At 46.3% G+C, this 20,726-nt stretch overlaps 1 protein-coding gene across 2 annotated transcripts in view; it reads right to left on the reverse strand.

Annotated features, from left to right (window-relative positions):
* The window catches only part of LOC129563100 (disks large-associated protein 4), a 63,868-nt gene that overhangs the window by 12,650 nt on the left and 30,492 nt on the right, over positions 1-20,726 (reverse strand). The window contains exons 2-4 of one of the 2 annotated variants that reach the window (XM_088843816.1): positions 18,718-19,079; positions 16,159-16,247; positions 15,198-15,607 (exon numbers count right to left, since the gene is read on the reverse strand). In XM_088843816.1, the coding sequence (XP_088699942.1) occupies positions 15,198-15,607; positions 16,159-16,247; positions 18,718-19,079 (861 nt within the window). Of the gene's footprint in view, positions 1-15,197; positions 15,611-16,158; positions 16,248-18,717; positions 19,080-20,726 lie in introns of both variants that reach the window. The other variant, XM_088843815.1, reaches the window with a different exon arrangement.

Here is a 20,726-nt window from a genome sequence, read left to right on the forward strand (position 1 = left end):
CGCACGCTCTGTCCACCAAGCGCAGCACAGGCGTTTGAAAACAGCTTACCTGGGGGGAACCTGTAGTTTTAACTGGGTACATATGTGGCTGCCCGGACTCAGGCATTTCCCATGCTACCCTTGCGACAGGCTATGAGTAGTTTGGTCAAAGGGATAGAAGTGGGAGTGGTAGGTGGGGCTGGCTTGTTCTATTTTGCTACTGATTCCTTTGCTGCTGGAATGCTCTTGGGGTTCTGGAATTCAGCAGCCATTGGGAAAGATGGAAGATCTCATGAATGGAAGCCAATTATGACATCAAACCTAGAGAAGAAAGCCTGGGGCTACAGCATTACTATTGCAGACATTCTTGAAAGTGAGAGAAATAAACAGTCTTGTTCAAACCACCTTTTCTTTCCTTTTTAAATGTTATTTATAGGCAAACCTAATCCAAATTAAAACACAGCCTCAAAATAGCAAAGGGAATGGAGAGAGAGAGGTGTGTTAATGCAAAAGAAGGCAAGAAAAGAGAAGGAAAAAAAGAAACCTCTAAAAAATAGAAGGAGGAGCACAAAATAACATGGTAAGAATAAATCCAAAGAGGAGAAATCCCATTGTAAATGGATGACATTTTCTACTTTTCAACAGACTGAGCAAATTACCAAACTCAGGTATATGTATATAAGAGGCATAATTATAAGGCAAGTGGAAAGCTGAAAGTGAAAGGATTGAAAGCTGTGTGACAGATGAACACTGACCAAGGAAAGCTGGCACAGCAATACTCTCAACACTTTACAACAAAGACTTTGAGGCAAAACACAATTAGGCATCTGGAAAAATAGAATGAATCACTAAACATTCACCAGGGGTATTATTACATCCTGAGCTTCGTACATGTAAGATATCTTCAAAACAATATAAAGCGAAATGTGACAGAACTTTAAGGAGAAACCAATTCACCATTTTATAGAAAGTGCTAGACTTCCCTCATGGTACAGTGGGTAGGAGTCCACCTGCCAATGCAGGGGACACAGGTTCAATCCCTGGTCCGGGAAGATTCCACATGCCTTGGGGGCAACTAAAGCCCATAGGCCACAACTATTGAGCCCTTGCTCAGAGCCCAGGAGCCGCAACTAGTGAGCCCTTGAGCTGCAACTACTGAAGCCCATGCACCCAGAGCCTGTGCTCTGCAACAGAAGAAGCCACTGCAATGAGAAGCCCGCGAACGGCAACAGAGTAGCCCCCCACACCCCCCACAGCAACTAGAGAAAAAGCCCTCACAAAGCACCAAGACCCAGACAACCAAAATAAAAAAAAAATTTTTTTTAAGTGCATGATACACATCCGCTAATACAACACAACTACACTGACAACAAAATAAAAAGAAGCCAATCTTCTGGATTAACACCCCTCTCAGATCTCCCTCTGCGGCCTTGTCTTGCATGGGGTTCCTTTGCTCTCCTCGATGACCGTCTCAGATGCTCCCCAACCTCCCAATGCCCCCTCTGACTTTCTCCGTGTTGATAACTCCGCTCTCCCACTGCAGGGCTCCCCGAACACTGCTTCCTCGTCTCTCTGGAGGAACTATGTGTTCTCTGCTAGTTCAGTTCCTTCTCGCCCACCTAAGGATGTTATCCCCTTTCTCTCCTGCATAATGAATTTCCTTTTTCCTGCAGAGTCATTCTTAACAATATAGAAATGTGCCTGCATCACTCCATTTAAACATAAAAAGAACAACAGAAAAATCCTAGCCCTCCCCTTTGACCCTTTGCTCCCTTCATTTCTCTGCTCCCTGAACAGAAAACTTCAGCAATGGAGTCATCTGTACTTGTGGTCTCCCAATTATTCTATTTTCTCTTAATCCTTCTTCAGTCAGGCTGTCCTCCCCTCGGCACCCCACCACCTCCAAAGCAGATCAGCTCCTCAAGCCTATGATGACCTCACATTCCTAAATCTGACCTGCTGTGCCCATCAGAAACGCATCTGACACAGTTGATTCTCTCTTGAGAATTCTTGTCTCATTTTTGACCTATCATTTTTGACCTAAAGTCTGTACTTGGATGGCTTTCAAATATGATCTCCAACCCAGAGACCTGGGGAGACCCAGACTCATGTATCCAACTGTCTGCTTGACCCCTCCACGTTGATTCCTACCGATGTGTATAATTTGACAGTGTTCAAAGCCAAACTCCTGACTTTTCTCCCGATATCTACACTAGTCTTTCCTACCGCAGAGGCAGCTCCATCCTTTCTGTAACTCACAATGCCAATTCATTTTTGACTCCTTTCACTCTTAAGTCTATATTCAATCCTGTCAGGAAATCCTGATCCACCTTGCAGATACACCCAGATCTGACCCCTCCCTTAAACACTTCACAGTCTCCATCTCCTCTTCCCCAGATCCTGTTCAGTTCAGTCGCTCAGTCGTGTCCGACTCTCCGCGACCCCATGAATCACAGCACGCCAGGCCTCCCTGTCCCTCACCAACTCCCAGATCCTGTTACTTCCTCCTAACTCATCTTCCAGCTTCCCCTTGTGCCCCTCCCCCACCCTCTTTTGAACAGAGAGACTAGATTAATCCTGTAAAAAAGAATGTCACATTGCAGGGCTTGGAATTCTCCAATGCGTTCATTTCTGGGCAGTCAGAGCGAAGCCCTTACTCTGAGGCCCTCTGTGATCTGGGGCTCCACCACGCCGACTTCATCCCCCACCTCCCCCTGCTCACTCCTGCAGCTATACCAGCCGCCTTCCCCAAGCCTGGAACATGTCAAGCTCTTGCTCACCACTGGAGTTCTCTGATCTTCAGAGTTCTAAGACCGCTTCTCCCTTCCTTCCTTCCTTCCGGCTTCTGCTCCAAGGTCACCTTATCTGGGAGGCCTTCCCTGATCACACCATGGGGGCCAGCAACACTTACCCCCAGCCACGCAGCACTCCATCCTGCTTTTACTGGGCTTTGTTTTCTCTGGGCTTTGTTTTCTCTGTTGCATGTCTAACCATCCTGTCTAACCAAGTTTAGTTGGTTATTTTCTGTCTCTCCCTATAAGAATGTAAGCTCCATGAAGGCAGGGACTTCATGTTATTCTGCTACATCCTCAGGAGCTGGCGTGTGGAAAGAATTCAGTAAATATTCACTGAATATTCACTGAATGAAGGTCAGGACCAAGGGAAGGATGCTGCTGTCTTCCTCAGTTACAATGTCCTGACACTCCTGCAGTTATACAAGATGTGCATGAGACACAGTAAGATTAGAAAGACAGACACGAAACTGCCATTCGAGCAAACAACGTGATCGTTTCTGATGTGAATCCAAGAGGACCGAGAGCTGTACAAGGTTGCTGGACACAAGATCAACGTAGATGTCTCAACGTTAAGTATGCAAATATAAAAACTCATTTCACTACCAAAAACCCATACAAACCTAGAAAGTCGCAAGGAATAAATCTAATACAAATACGTAAGGTCTTCATAGATATGTTACTCAAACTTGAAAAGGAGAATATAAGAGGGAGATCTGAATAAATGAAGAGATAAACTGCATTCACAGCTAAGAAGACTCAGTATTTCTTAGGTTATCAGTTTTTCCCAAAGTAATCTATAAACTCTATTTCTAGTCAGCAATTCAGCAAAATTTTTCTGAGAAACTTGATATACTAATTGTAAGATTAGGATTGGAAGAATGGAGATATAAGTAGACTTTTTCTTACTGAACAAAAAGAACAGGGAAAGGGATTCACCCTCTGAGATGCCAAGGTATGCCAAAAAGCTATGGCAATTAAGTCGTATTAACAGAGAAACAGACAAAAGGGTAACAGAACAGAATAGAACTCAGAGACACACCCCTGCATGTGTAGAATTCTCGGCAGAGGTTATGACTGCTATGACTAATCAGCAAAGAAAGCAGAGACTCAGGAATGTGTTGTGACAACTGGCTCTGCATATGAAAAAGTAAGATGAGATCTTAGAATGCACAAATGTAAACTGCATATGGATTAAACACCTACATATGAAAAAACAAGAAACCCCCCCAACTTTAAAACTATGAAAAAGATCACTGGAACACAGAAAGTGTTCCTAAGACATACAGGTGCATTTGATACAACAAGAAGATGTAACAATTATAAACATTTACACACAACAAAATATATGAAGCAAAAACTGACAGAACTAAAGAGAGAAATACACAGTTCTATAGTAACAGCTGGAGATTTCAATACCTAACTCACAATAATAGAACAACAGTCATAAGTGAGGAAAAGGATTTAAACAACATAATAAACCAACTACATCTAACAGACACATACAGAGCACTCCACCCAACAACAACTGAATACACATTCTTCTCAAGTATACATGGGACATTTTTCAGGACAGACCATGTGTTAGGCTACAAATTAAGCCCCAGTAGACTTTTTAAAAGATAATATCATACAAAGTATCTTATTTGACTACAAGAGGACAAAATTAGAAATTAGTAACAAAAAGAAAACTGGAAAATTCACAAAACTGTGGAAATTAATACACAGTTTAACAACCAATAGATCAAAGAATAAATAACAAGGGAAACTGGAAAATAGTTTGAGACAAATGAAAACAAAAGACATAACATACCAAAACTGATGGGACACAGCAAAAGCAATGCTAAGGGGGAAATTTATAGCCATAAACATTTACATTAAAACACTTATGAAAGATCTCAAATCAACAACCTAACTTACAACCTAAGAAGCCAGAAAAAGAACAAACTAAACCCACAGAAGGAAGGATATAATCAAATACTAAAATAAAAAATGAAAGCGGGCATATTACTACCAATTCTATAGAAATAAAAAAGGATTATGAGAGAGCACTTAAAATAACTGTACATCAACAAATTTGAAAACCTAGATGAAATGGACAAATTCATAGAAAAAAACCTACCCAAGACTAAATCATGAAAAATAGAAAATCTGAATAGACCTGTAACTAGTAAGGAGACTGAATCAGTAATAAAACTCTCAACAAAGAAAAACTCTGGATTTGGTGGCTTCACTTCTGAAATCCACCATTTAAACATGACTAAAAGCACTCCTTAAACTTTTCCAAAAATTGAAGGGGAGGAAACACTTCCTAACTCACTCTATGAGGCCAGCATTACCCTGTTATCAAAGCCAGACAAAGATAAAAGAAAACGACAGGCCATCATCCCTTATGTACACTGATGCAAAAATACTCAACAAATTCAGCAGCATAGTAAAAGGATTATACATATGACCACGTGGGATTTATTCCTGGAGTGCAAGGATGGTTCAACATGTGAAATGCCACATAACCAGAATGAAGGGGAAAAACCATACAATCAATTCATGCAGAAAAAACATTTGACAAAATTCAACACTCGTTCTTGAGAGAAACAGTAAACCAAGAATAGAATGAAACTACCTCAATAAATAAACGCCATATATGAAAAACCCACAATGAGCATCATACTTCGGGGTGTTTTCCTTAAGATCAGGGATAAGGCAAGCGTGTCCACATTCATCACTTCAACATAGGATTGGACATTTCAGCCAGTTAGGCGAGAAGTAATAAAAGGCATCTATAATAAAAGGCATCTAAACTGGAAAAGAAGAAGTAAAATAATGTTTGCAGATTATATGACCTTATATGTAGAAAACCTAAAGATTCCACCAAAAAACTCTGAGAGAACTAATAAATGAATTCAGCAAAGCAAGTAGGATTAGGATACAAAGTCAATACACAAAGATAAGTTGCATTTCCGAAATTCCCTGGTGGTCTGGGTTCAATCCCTGGTCAGGGAACTAAGATCCTGCAAGCCATGTTGTGTGGCCAAAAATAAATCAGTTACATTTCTATATACTAACAATAAATACCTGAAAAGGAAATTGTAAAAATGATTCCATTTATGATACCATCAAACAGAACAAAATATTTAGGAATTAACTAAGGAGGTGATAAACTAGTACAATGAAAACTATAAAATATAAAACACTGTTGAAAGAAATTAATGATAAATGGGAACATAACCCTTATTCATGAATTAGAAGACTTAATATTGTTCAAATGTCAATGCTACCCAAAGCAATCTTCAGATTCAATACAATTCCTATCAAAATTCCAGTAATTTTTTTTGCAGCTACAGAAAAATCAATCCTAAAATTCATACAGGACTTCTCTGGTGGCCCAGTGGTGAAGAACTGCCTGCCAGTGTAGGAGACATGAGTTCCATCCCTGGTCCGGGAAGATCTCACATCCCACCGAGCAACTAAGCCCGTGCATCACAGCCACCCGAGCCTGCGCTCTAGAGCCCAGGAGCTACAACGAGAGAAGTCACTGGACAAGAAGTCCTTGCACTGCATTAAGGAGGAGCCCCTGCTCACTGTAATCAGAGAAGAGCCCGTGCAGCAACGAGGACCCAGCATGGCCGAAAATAAATAAATAAAAGTATATCTATAAAAAAAGTAAGATGTTGATGCTTTTGGGTTCTTGCCAAGGGCTTCGTGTTTCTAATCTTGCATTAATACACAGCCCAGTGGGGTTGATATTGGTCCACCCAAGTCACATGTGAGGAAATGGAGGCCTGGAGAAGTGAGATGACTCACCCAAGGTCTCTCTCATAGTTCCCTTCTTCGAGAGAGCCGAGGAGCTGGGATGGCAGGCCCCCTCCCTCAGGCTGCTGGCTCAGTGTCTACCCCTGTTCACCTCTAGTCTCCCAGCACTGAGGCTAAAGGCCTGGCCTCCTTTTCAGTTCCTGGCTTGGGCTGCTGCATCCATCTACAAGTTAGGGTGATGGTGGCAGCAGCTGCAGCAGGCACAGCAGGTACCATTCACCGCTGGGCACTCAGGCCAAGCACTCCTCACACACAGGGTCCTATCTTACCCCCGCCATAGGCTAAGAGTGGGGGTCATGATCCCCACTGAACAATGGGGAGAAGTAGGCTCAGATGTGCCAAAGGTCACACAGCTGTTGAGTGGTGGAGCACTTCACTTCCATGTGTTTGTTTCTTCTTCAAGAGAGGATTTTAATAGCTCTGACCTCACTGGGTAGCAGCGAGTAAACAAGAAGGTGAATGTCTGAGAGCAGGTTCATGGTAAGCCGCCCAGTGCTCAAGGCTGATTCTCTGGAATGAGTCTTATCAACCCCCCAGGCCACAGGAGTTTCCACAGGCTATATTTAAGTGTTCCTTTCATCTGCGTCTCCTTCAACAGCAAGAAAGACATGTGCGCAACTTGATCTTGCTTCTCCAAGGGCTCCCCCTTATCCAACCAGGCATGTCCTGCCTCCATCTCCCTCTTTCAAGTTAATGACCTCTCCAGTCACCTGCAGCCTAGACCAGGGGAGCTGGAGCTCTCCACTTGACTCCAACCCAGGGCCCCTCTGGCTGGTTCATTCGGAACATTCAGAAACATTTGTTTATCCATTCTTTCCTCCTCCACCCCAGGTCTCCCTGTTTCCAAAGCCTTTTCGACACAGCAATCAAGGGTGGTCTTTCTAATAAGAAAATCTGACCATCTCACTGTTACTTGGATCTTCAGCTGCTCCCCGCCCTGCCTGGACGGTAATGCTCAATACTTTGATCTGCTATTTAAGGCCCCTCTCAGTCAGCTTCCTACTCCTGTGATCCCCCCACCCCCCTCTTCCCAGCCCTTTCTTTCAGTCATGGTTCCTGGAACCTGTCCTTCCCTGCGTCTGCGCCTTTGTCCCTGTTGTTCCCTCCAGCTGGAATGCCTGGAGGATCTCCACCAGGTTTCTGCACAATACGCAGGTACCAGGTCTCCTTCAGGCACTTCCTTGGTAATGCTCTTCCAGAGATCTAAGAACAGTGACATTAAAACCTGTGGCCATAAGAAAAAAATGAACAAAAAACAAACTTGTGGCCATGAACTTCGCTGGTGGTTGAGTGGTTAAAAATCCACCGTCCAATGCAGGAGATGCAAGTTCAATCCCTGGCTGGAGAACTAAGAGCCCAAATGCCCCATGCAAGGAAGAATTGTGGTCCTAAGAGACAGAAGTGTCGTTATTGGCAACAGACAAAAGATGGAAGCAACCCGTGTAGCCACTGACAGATGAACAGGTAAGCAAGAATGTGGTCTTTCCCCACAAGAGAATATTATTCAGCCTTAAAGAGGAAGGAAATTCTGACAGAAGCTGTAACGTGAATGAATCTTGAGGACATTATGCTAAGGGAAATAAGCCAGTCACAAAAGGACAAACACCGTATGATCCATTTATACGAGGTGCCTGGAGTAGACAAATTCAGAGACAGAAAGAATGGAAGTTGCCAAGGGATGGGGGAGGGGGGGTGGGGAGTTAGTGTTTGACAGGTACAGAGTGTCACCTGGGGAAGATGAAAATGTTCTGGAGATGATGAACGGTGGTATAACACAAAACCTATTTGAGAAAGGCAGCCACCTGCATGGGTGTTACTGATTCACCTGAGCAGTCAGAATACTTATCTTGAATCTAAGGGACAGGGCAACGTGACCACTTCTGTCCTTAAGTTATAGTCACAGAGGCAGGGCTGGGAAAAGGGCTCCATGCAGAGTTCGGGTTCAATAGCAGGGGCTGGGGCTGCTTACTGAGAAATGTTATCATGTTGGAAGAGCACGTGCTCATAATACTACAGGAAGGTAATACTGTTTGGTATGACATAATAACCCTTAGCAGGGAAGCCTTTTCTCAATCCAGAAAGAAGTGTGTCAGAAAGTTTAACCTACTCTACCAACACTTTGTCACTAAGGTATCTTTGCACCTCCCCCTTAGGCTTTTTTTTTAATGTATTTGGCTGCACAGAGTCTTAGTTTCAGTATGTGGGATATTTAGTTGTGGCATTCAGGATCTTTTAGTTGTGGCATGTGGCATGCAGGATCTAGGTCCCTGACCAGGGATTGAACCGGGGGCCCCTGCATTGGGATCGTGGAGTCTTAGCCACTGGACCACCAGGGAAGTCCCCTCAGGGGGAATCAGTCAGTTCAGTTCAGTCGCTCAGTCGTGTCTGACTCTGTGCGACCCCATGAATCACAGCACACCAGGCCTCCCTGTCCATCACCAACTCCCGGAGTTCACTCAAACTCATGTCCACAGAGTCGGCAATGCCATCCAGCCATCTCATTCTCTGTTGTCCCCTTCTCCTCCCGCCCCCAACCTTTCCCAGCATCAGAGTCTTTTCCAGTGAGTCAACTCGTCGCATGAGGTGGCCAAAGTATTGCAGTTTCAGCTTTAGCATCAGTCCTTCCAATGAACACCCAGGATTGATCTCCTTTAGAATGGACTGGTTGGATCTCCTTGAAGTACAAGGGACTCTCAAGAGTCTTCTCCAACACCACAGTTCAAAAGCATCAATTCTTCGGCGATCAGCTTTCTTCACAGTCCAACTCTCACATCCATACATGACCACAGGAAAAACCATAGCCTTGACTAGACGGACCTTTGTTGGCAAAGTAAACCCCAGGGTTATTCTCCTCATCTGTGCCATCCAATACGACAGCTCCTGGTCGTATGAAGCAAGTGAGCAGCTGAAATGTGGTTTGTCTGGATTGAGATGGACGATAAAGTAAAGTATGCATTGGACTTTATTTTGAACTTTAAATATTTAGTATGAAAGTAATGTAATGCCTCAATAATTTTCTGTTGAGCACATGTTGAAACACTATTACTTGGACATACTGAATAAGATAAATGTATTAAAATTAATTTCACCTATCTCTTTTTTCTTTCTAAATGCAGCTCCTAGAACATTTAAAGTTCACAGTTCACATTATAGCCTGACTAAAAGTGCTGCTCTAGGTGCCTCGACCCTAGGCCACCAGGCAGGGTCAGTGGTGGACGGCGTGGAATGAATGATAGTCTGTGAGCTCCCTCCTGCTGCCTAGCATCTGGGATGCCAGCAACCAGACACAGGCCCCCAGGAGAAACTAGAGGATTCTTTTCTGAAGAAGATTCTGAAGGGTTATCGAGAAAAAATACTGACATTTCAAGATCTTCTAAGGAAAGGACCAGTTTGTCACAAAGTTACCCTAGAACAGGACGCCCTTAAACTCAGATAGGCAACAAACTACCGTGGTTCAGTGTCAGCAGTACCTGCCACACTGTCACAGAAATCAAAGATAATTTCATGTCGCATTACAGTGGTTACAGTTATCTCAAAATAATGCTTACTGTCATCATTACTTTAAAATTTAGTAGACAGACTGCAAGACTGTATTATTTAATGCCTTAACAAAGAAGTACATCTATTATCACATCACAGGTTTATTTACTATTTTAATAACTATATATTAATGTACTGGTTTCCTTTGTTATCTTGACATGATTTTTACTGTGTGTTATTTGAAACCAATATTCTGAGGTGTCTGCAAGCCTATCTCTCAGAAGGCCCTGCCCACAGACCTGCTGGTTACTTCTCACTGCCTCATTGTTTTTTGTCCTAATTAAAAAAAAAATTTTTTTTTTCTTTGATTTTGGTTGCGCTGGGTTGTCACTGCACTTTGTGGGCTTCTCTAATTGCAGGGCATGGGCTTAGTTGCCCTGTGGCATGTGGGATCTTAGTTCCCAGACCAGGGATCAAACTTGAGTCCCCTGCATTGGAAGGAGGATTCTTAACCACTGTACCACCAGGGAAGTCCCTGTCCTAATTTTAATTTTTATTAAATTAATATATATTCATAATTTAAAAAAACAGAAGCACAGCAATGAAAGAAAAATAGATAAATTGGATTTTATCGGAATTAAAAACTTTTGCACATCAAAGGACACTATGAAGAAAATGAAAAGACAACCTACAAAATGGAAGAAAATATTTATAAATCATATATCTGACAAGGGCCTATTATCCAGAATATGTAAAGAACTCCTAAATTCAACCACAAAAAGACAAACAGCCCCATTAAAGAGACTATTTGAATATAGATATTTCTCCAAAGATACACAAATGACCAGTAAGAATGCGAAAAGATGCTTAGTATCAGTCATTAGGGAAATGCAAATAAAAATGACAATAAGATACTACTTTACACCTACTAGGATGGCTATAATTTTTTTTTTTAAAGATGGAATAACAAGTGTTAGCAAAGATATAGTGAAACTGGAACCCTTATGCATTGCTCGTGGGAATGTAAAGTTGGTGCAACTGCTGTGGAAAACAGTTTGGCGATTCCCCAAAAAGCTAGACACAGAATTACCATGTGACCCAGCAATTCCACTTCTGGGTTTAAATTCAAAAAACTGAAAACTGGAAAGAAATAGATTCTTATATCCAGTGTTCACTGCGGCATTATTCATAGTAGCTAAAAGGTGAAAAAACCTAAATGTCTATCAACAGATGAATGGACCAAACAAATGTGGTATCAATATTTAAATACAGCAGAATATACTATTCAGCTATAAAAAGGAATGAAGTTCTGATATGCTACAAAATGGATGAACCTTGAAAACGTGCCAGACACAAAAGGACAAACACTATCATTCTACTTACATGAAAGATCTAGAACAGGGAAATTCATAGAGACAGAAGGCAGATTAGAGGTTACCAGGGGCTGGGTGGAGAGGGGAATGGGGAATTATTGCTTAATGGGTACAGAATCTCAGTTTGAGGTGATAAAAAATTTTTGGAAATGGATGTTGGTGATATACAACATTGTGAATATAAGTAATGCCACTGAATTACACACTTAAAATGGTTAAAACAGCAAGTTTTATATATATTTCACAGTAACAAAATGAAAAAAATTAAAGAATTACCACATGATCCAGCAATTCCACGTCCAGGTATAAACTCAAAAGACTTGAACACAGGTGGTCAAACAAAATCTTGTACATGAATGTTCACAGCAGCATTATTCATAATAGTTTTATCTGCTATTATGAGTTTTATCCTGCTATTAGAGAGTTTTTATCCTAATGGTTAAATAAATATTTCTTCATCTTTGATGTTATTACTGTATATTACCAACACACCAGTATATTACCATGACTTTTGCTATTTTTATATAATTTGCTTTTGCTAACTCTAAAATTAAGTTTTATTTTATTTTTTGGCCACGCCACATGGCTTGGGGGATTCTTAGTTCCCCAATCAGGGACTGAACCTGGGACACAGGAGCGAAAGTGCTGAGTCCTAATCACTGGACTGCCAGGAAATTCTGAAGTTCTATTTTAAATTAAATCATAAAATTAAAAAACAAGAGGAACTGCTAGGCTAACAACAAAATTAGCAATCTTACTCCATCCCTTCCTACTCTTGGGTTAGTTGCTCACTTTTAATACGAATAAACAACCAAACATTACTGGACATTCCAAGAAACATTCTAACCGAAAAAGATACATAGAAAGAAGGATCTAAAGGAAACAGAGACAACACAGAGACACGTGAAAACTTAAATAAATGCATATGTAGGTCTTAGAAAGATAGAAGATACTCTATCCATGTAACAAGGAAAAAATGTTATAAAAAAGGAACAGAGTAAGAAAGTGCTGTTATACAGATGGCTCTAATAAACATTTGATGGACAGAGTGAAGTCAAGAAAACCTCCAAATCTCAATAGATTTCTCCAATAAAAGATACACAAGTAGCATATGCAAAAATGCCATACACTTTATTAGCCACCATGGAAACACAAATCAAAGTCACAACAAGGTACTACTTTACCACTGTGATGGCTATAATCAGAAAGAGCAGTAATTACAAGAGTTCGTGAGGAGGTGGAGAAATTAGAGCCCTCGTGTGCTGCTACTGGGAATGTTATAAACGGAGCAGTCACTGTGGAAGTTCAGCAGGTTCCTCCAAAAGTTAAACACAAAATAACCACATGACCCAGCAATTCCACTGCTGGTTATATACACCAACTTGTACACAAATGTGCATAGCAGAATACACTAGCCTAAAAGTGGAAACAATTCAAAGGTCCATCAACAGACAAATGTTTAAATGTAGTATATCCATAAATGGAATATTATTCCATGATAAGGAATGAAAACCTGATACACGCTACAACATGAATGAACCTGCAAAACGTTTGGTAAAAAAAGGCGAAAAGGAGACACAAAAGACCTGTCATACGATCATGCTGTATGACTCAATCTGCATAATTGTCCAGAATAGGCAAATCCACAGAGACAGAATTAGTGGTTGCTAAGAGACAGTGGGGCGGGGGCGAGGAGGAGTGACTGTTTATAGTCATGGGGTTTCTTTTTGGAGTGATGATGTTCTGAATTCAGACAGTAGTGATGGTTGCACATCATCATGAGTGTACTAACTGTACTATGGTAACACTGTAAAGGGGTAAATTTCATGGCATGCGAATTGAGTGAACTCCGGGAGTTGGTGATGGACAGGGAGGCCTGGCGTGCTGTGATTCATGGGTCACAAAGGGTCGGACACGACTGAGCAGCTGAACTGAACTGAACTGAAAAGTTGTTACAGCATGGGGAAAAAAAGAGAAAAAGCCTTCCAGAAAGACAGACAATAAAAAGTAAGAGACAAAAAAGATTTGAGACAGGATCAACTCAGCAAACCCAACATTTGCGTGACAGCAGTTTCAGAGACAGAAAACAGAACAAGTCACTCAGCCAAACTATATGAGGTTTGAAAATAGACATGGTAGTTTCCAAAAATTTATCTCCAACTGAAGGTGTGCTCCAGTAAAGTGAAGGACTAAACCCAGGAAAGCAGAAGACCACATGGTCCAAAAAGCAGGAAAGTAGCTAAGGGCAGTCCCAAGTGATGAAAAAGGAAGTCTCTGGACAGCAGCTAGGTAGCAGGCCTAGAGAGCAACTTGGCCAGACCAGAGCCGGGAACAGAGGGCACTGGGAAAAACAGGAGATCATGAGATGATGTGATACATCTGCACATCTGGGAAACAATGTCCATGGTGAGCTGGCAGATCTTGTGGGACATGTGAAAAAAATTACAAATAAGAGCTTAGAAGACAAAGTATACAGAAGAGGAGGCAACCATTCACTTTAGGAAAAACAAAATGTATGAGACAACAAAATCATACTACAAGGCTCTGCAGTGCACATCATTTACAAGCTCACAGTAAACAGAAATATTGTTTTTTTAACCCCAAACTGACGTAATATATGGAGGAGGGGGCACAGGAAGTGGAGGTGACAGAGCTAAATATAAACTATTATAGCAGATTTCAATACATGATGATGATTAACTTGAGAGGAAATGAAAGGTATTCCCATTAAAAAAAAAAGAATGAAAGAAATATTGAAGGTAGATACTAGAAGACAGAGGGGATGAGAACTGAAGGTGGGGAAGGCTGAGGAAGAAGGGCAGAGGGCTGGATGGTTTCTATTAGAAGCAGTTCAGGATCCATGCCTCTGCTCTGATTTTTAAATACTAGTTCTAGTATGACGTTATTAAGTGTACACCTCACAACAGTTCCCTGCACACCAGTGGGTGTGACATCAAAGCTGGGAACTGGCCTAGAGACAGTGGAAACAGGGACTCTGCAACATCAAGGGGTGTCTTCCGCAGGCCCTGCCCACCAGGGGTCAGCTCCATCCATTCTAGATATTCTGAGGACCTATCCCTCCTGCCTGGTCTGTGAAGGGGAGCAAACTGGGGGCCAGGGCTTCCCTCCCCTGTGTCAACCATCTGTGGTGACTCCAGGCTCCCTACATATTCCTAGATCTTTCTTGAACTCATTTCTTGGGGGAATTTTTGGAAACAGGTATGGTATAGACAAAAACCTAAGTGGGGAAGTAGATGATTTCTGTCTCACCCATTCACAGTTCCTCACACCCTGCTGAGCCCACAGTTAGATCCTTGATGCCTGGCACACAGTAGGTGCTCAATAAGGAACTGCTGAAGGCGTAGTTGTGGTGCCAAGTTTCTGTGTTTGGTACTTCATCAGACCTTAAACAAGCACCACCACATCAGAGGGTAGGACTATCTCCACGTTACAGGTAAGGAAACTGAGGCTCAGAGAAACCTGCCCAGGTCACTTCCCTAGTAAGGAAAGAGCTGGGATTCAACCCCGGGGGCGGCTGACCCCACAGCCTGTGCAGTTAGCAGCCGGTGACATACATTCTTTCTGGAAAAAGGCTGGTTATGCAGGTGGATAGAAGGAAGAAAAGCAAGGAGGAGAATAAGAGGTGAGCTCACAACTGAGCCAGGAAGAGAACTTAAAGAGACTCCCCTTGCCAAACTCTGGAGACTCGGGGCTGGCACCCCCACCACCCACCCCAGCGAGCTGGCCTCGCAGTACCCACCTTCTTCAGAGAGGTTGTTCTCTTTGGTCTCCTTGTCCATCTGGCAGCACCAGCCTTCCAGCCGCTCCGTTTCTGCCTGGAGCAGCTTCAGGAACCAGTAGCCATCCCGGCGGCAGGCCCCGGGCTGCGTGGGCTCTGCTGGGGAGCTGGAGGAGGTCTCCAGCCAGGGGTCGGGCGGGGGCAGCGAGGATGCCTCCAAGGCAGGGTCGCTGTTGTCTCCATAGGAGAGGTTGCGCTTGATCTGGGCAATCTTGGGGGCCTGCCGGGGGCCGGCATCGATGCTGATGGAGTTGGGGTGCGGGGTGCAGTCTGGGAGGCTCTTCTCAGAGGACTTGCAGCTCGAGTCGTTGGCATCCTGGGTATCCGAGTCGGTGTCCCGTCGGGAGGACATGCTGTGAGAGGGGGCACTGCTTCTGTGGCGGAGGGGGCAGGGAACGGCGTGGAGGAGGGGTGGGGACAGGAAAGGGCGAGTCACCAAGAGGGTCGGAGACCAGAGGCCACCCCGACCCGGACACACGGGAGACAGAGAAACGGATGCATCGTCTGCTCACCATGCGCCTGAAGCGGGTCCCACAGCCCCGTCTCATTCTCAGCTCAGCCCCCGCCCTGCCCGCACACGCACACACGGACAAGGTCATAAGGTTGCCTGTTTACTGCAGCGGGGCCAGGAAGCCCACCAACATTGGGGGTGCTGGGCCGTGACTCTGCCCGGCCTCAGCCCCCGTGGCTGATTCCTCTCATGAAGCAAGCGCTCACCCTTGCTCATCAGCGCACCCGGCCGCCCCGCCCACCCTGCCTTCCACGCCTGGACCACCGCCCGCACCCCCAACCCAGCTTGGTTATTAGAAATCCAGTGAGGAGAAGTGGGTTAGGGAGAGCAGGAGGAGGAGGCGCGGGAGAGGTGAGAGCGGAGGGAGGGAGAGGAGAGGGGAGAGGCAGCCACCACATCGGGGCCACTTACCGCCAGTCGTCCTCTACCTGAACCCCGATGGACTGGAATTTGGTAGCGGGACTGGGCTCCTCGTTTGGCACTGGCTGAATGCAGTCAACCTTATTGAAGGACAACGACAGCCACGGCACGGGGACAAAGACAAAAATAAAAAACAAACACCACACTTGCTGCTGAAATTCACATTAGTGGGACGACGCAAACGGACGAGTGGACAGACGCACACGAGGCATGCGGACACTGCACGTGGGCCCGAGGCCGGACCAGGTGAAGCCGGGCACTGCTCATTCGCGCAGAGGCGGGCGGGCAGGCGGGCGGGAGGTGGGATGGGGTGGAGAGGACCGCCTTTCCCTACTCTGAGGAGGGTGCCATCACATCGATCGCTTTGGGTCCGTTGTCCTCCGAGAGGTGGGAACCGTTCCTTCTAGTCCTCTCCTTTACACGCATCAGAGAGAAGAAAAAAAAAGGACAACGAAAGAGAAAGAAAACACACACACACAAAGCCACAGCCGTTATCTGGTGTAGTTGAAGCCGGGCTGTCTCGAGGCAGAGGTCACTCCCCCAACCCTGCAGCTGAAGGGCAGGCCAGGGGTGCTGCACGAGGGGCAAACCTTGGGCAGCAGTTCTGGATTTGAAAGCTGGCCCAGTCCCTGGGCCCTACGGGACGCCATCCCTGGGCCTCAAACACACTCAGCTGAGGTTACCTTCAGCACCCGGTGTGCCAGGGGAGCAGTAAGGACCAGAGCCACGTGCAAGGCCGGCACTCTTTCTGTGTACCAGTGATGCCCTGGGCCTACCTTTCATTCCTGGGACAGAGGTACATGGCCATAGAGTAGCCAGGCCAGCCCCTCCATCACCGCTCATGAATGAGGGAGAACCCACGCTTGAGCCAGGGCTCGAGGCACCAAGGGATGGGGCAAGGGTTGTTGGGACCGTCACTGGAAATTGGAAGCTCTGGTCTCTTGGCTTCACAGAGGCCAGAGAGGCTTTCTGGGACAGGGCTGAGCACCAGGCACCTCCTCACCATGGAGGGTACAACTGCATGTCTCCTTCAGCTAGAGCCAGCATGGGACGTGGCATCACCGGCTCCCAAGAACTGCTTGGAGAGCTTGGATGGGGGCGGGGTGATCCGACAGGGAGAAGCCTAGATAGGGCCAAAAGCCAGAGTTCACAGCCCCGTGAGAGCCTCTGAGTGAAAGAATCAGGGTGAGTCTAACTCTCTCCTGGGTCTTCTGTAAAGACGAGAGCATCTGGTTTGGCCAAGGAGAGGGTGGGGCTGCCCAACCAAGACTAGGGTATTTTCCGTACCCCTCAGAATCCCTCCAGAGTGACATACAGGCCAGGGGCTGAACTTCTTATGAAGGAGACCAGAAAACATAGTCTTCCAGCCAACTTTCTTCTTGTATCCGTGGTGAAACTGTAGCCCAGAGCTGCCTAAACTCTGCCTCCCCAAGAAGCAAGTGCAAGCAATTGGCCAGTGAGCCATCTCTGGTCCATTCAGCCCTCCTTAAGAGTCCCATGTTCCTTCTGTAATTCTGGTGCTTTGTCTTGCACTTGGCCAGGGATGGCCGGGGAAACAGATCCTGTCTGAGCTAAGCCACCATGCACGCCACCTGGATATCCTTGATCCCATTTGGGTTAGAAGGGGCTCTGCCTTCCCTAAGCTCTCAGCCCACTGTAGCTGCCCTCCCCACTCCCCACACCCGCTTGGAGTCTGCTTTACTTAATTAAGGATGTAGAACAGCTCTTGAAAGTTGTAAGGCAGGGCCCAGATTTCCCCCACTCAGCTCACAGCACAAATACTGATATGAGATCATGCAGGAGGCACCGTGCAGCAGCGCGGAGGAAGCGAGCGCAACCGGCCCTGCTGTGAGCTGTGGTCACGACTGCACTGTGAGCCCAGCTTCCCGAAGCGTCTCCTGGCTTTGGCCCCTCAGTCCAGGGAATTATCTGCCTGGATCGTTTCTTGTGGAGGGAGGCGTCAGGACCAACGTCCCACTTCTCAATCTGCTGTGGGCCTGGCACCTTGAGCAACCTACCTGTCCCCAAGGCCCGAGAAGGCTCTGGGCCAAGTTGCCCTGGAGCAACCCCCAAGGCTCCAGGGCCCCGGGTCGTGGTCCCCCTGGCCCGTGGCGTCTATGCTCCACGCTGCTCCCACCACCAGGCAGGGCTGCAGCCTCCGCACCTGAGCTGACCTTGGATCAGAGAATTGTCGGGCCAGTCCTGTCTCCCACACGTCGGCTGGCAGGGCAAAGGGTGGAGTGAACAGACAGACAGAGGACAGGCAAACAGTGGACAGGAGATGGCTGGCTGAGTGTAACTACATTCACCGGGACAACCCATCGTTGGAGCGGGGACACGCGCCCACAGCTGCACGGCCCGCACCACGTTCAGGCGACCTCGAGGAAGGCACAGCTTATGGGTGGAATTTGGTTTGGCCACTTGGGGCCGACCCCCCAAAACAGACCAACCACCGTGACCCAGGAGACCTAGTGGGCCTCCGCCAGATGTAATTACACGCAGGCAGGTGCGCAGTGCAGGCCGAGGACAGAGTGCGAAAGGGGCCCCTACTTGTATTCCTATAGATGACAGTTTCCTTTTGGGGACGGCCTCGGGGTGGGATTCAGAGCTGGTCAGCGTCCCTTGTTCGCTCTTCAGAGCTGCATGTTTTGGGGGTGGCTCGGGGGCCTCGGGGGCTGGGGTGATGCCGCCCCGTGTCACGCTGGGTGGGCGGGTACTGCTGTCCAGGCTGTCCGAGGAGTTGCTCAGGCCGGACTGGCTCGTCACTTCGCTCTTGTGGTCCTGGCTGTCCAGGTAGGTGTCCTGGGCGGACTCGGTGCTGCTCTGGACTGTGACGGAGATGAACGGCTTTGATGTGGTACGTGGAGGGACTGGTGGCGGGGTCTTCTTATACGCCACTAGGCATGATGAACCTGCAGATGGGTGAGAGGAGGCAGGGCAGGGGTGAAGCCGCCAGCCCTCTGGAGTCCCTTTCAGGGCGGAGGCCCCACCTGACCCAACCCTAGCTCTGGCCTCGGTGAGGATTTCTGGAGGAGAATGGGGGTCAGACACAGCCATGACCAAGACAGACAGACCCGAGCCCTGCCCATCCTCATGCTGAGCCAAAGTCAAGTCTAGTGGGGGATGCCCACAGGGACTAACACACCCTCCCCCTCTTAGTCCCACACAAAGGGATTATCCAGCTGGGGCACCCATGGCGACAGCAGAGGTGTGGTCAGGACAGTTAAAGAATGGTTAACCTCACACTCCTCAAGCGCACTGAGACCTGCCACTCCCCTTCTCGGCCTTTCCCTCCTACTCTACCTTCCCTTCACCCTGCTCCTGTGTGCGCGGAGCCCCCCCTCCTTGTCTGGTCAAAGACCAGCACATCCTTCAGGGCTCAGTTATCCTTCCCCACAGGGTGCCATTCCCGCCCCACCACCCCCACCTCATTATGTGAAAACCCCACACACCAGTCTGCCTCCCCCAAGACTCCACAGCACCCAGTCAGACTCCCTGTTTCCAGCAAGACTCAGGGAACTAAGACCTGCCCTGAGTGGGAGGTAGGGTCTCAGAGTCCCGTTCCAATCCTGGCCCAGGGTTGGCTCCACTTTCGGTCTGAAATAGGAGATGCTGGTCAACTAGCAGAAGCTACTTCCTCTGAGGGGTGGGGTCACATCCAGTGGCTTTACTCGGCATCTTAACTCCAACTGCCCGTTCCCCAGTGAGGCCCACAGGGAGCAGGAGCCAGAGGAGGGGCTTTAAGCCTGCCAATCAAGGTGATGGTGATGGCCCAGTGGGAACCCTCGAAACGAGGCTCAGAGCCACTGGGGCCGTGGACAAGGCACAGTAGAACCCATTCATCTGCCCCGTGAAATATCACTACTCAAACACTAGAATGACCAAAATAAGAAACAGTGACAACACCAAATGTTGGTGAGGATGTGGAAAAATGGAATCACCCGTACATGCTGGTGGGAACGTAAGATGATACAACCACCCTGGAAAACGATCTGGCAGTTTCTCTTAAAATCAAACATGCAAATATCATACAACCCAATAACCACACTCTTGGGCATTCAGCCCATAGAAATGATAACATGTTCACTAAAAACTCAGGCGTGCATGTTCACGGCAACTTTATGTGATATAGGCCTAAACTGGAAACAACGCAGAAGCCCTTCAATGGGTGAGTGACTGTGGTGCACCCAGACCATGGAAGACCACTCAGCAACCAAAAGAAAGGAACCACTGATATAAGCAACCACTTGGATGAATCTCAAGTGAATTATGCCTCGTGAAAAAGCTATCTCAAAAGTTACAGATCACGTGATTCTATTTATAAAACATTACTGAAATGACCTAATTATAGAGATGGGAACAGATTAGCAGTTTGTGCGGAGACTAGGGGGAGAGAGTGATGAAGAGGCTGGAGTGACTTGGTTATAAAAGGGTGACACAGGGAAGACCCCAGGATGTGCGAGCTGATGGGAGCTGTGTATCTTGACCGTGCTGGTGGATGCAGGCACCTGCACTTGTGATGAAAGCACACTGGATTAAATGCACCACAGGTGATACAC

The sequence above is a fragment of the Moschus berezovskii genome, chromosome 15, assembly GCF_049115385.1.
Source record: "Moschus berezovskii isolate FMDL1 chromosome 15, NW_MosBer_1.0, whole genome shotgun sequence".
Taxonomy (NCBI): Eukaryota; Metazoa; Chordata; class Mammalia; order Artiodactyla; family Moschidae; genus Moschus; species Moschus berezovskii.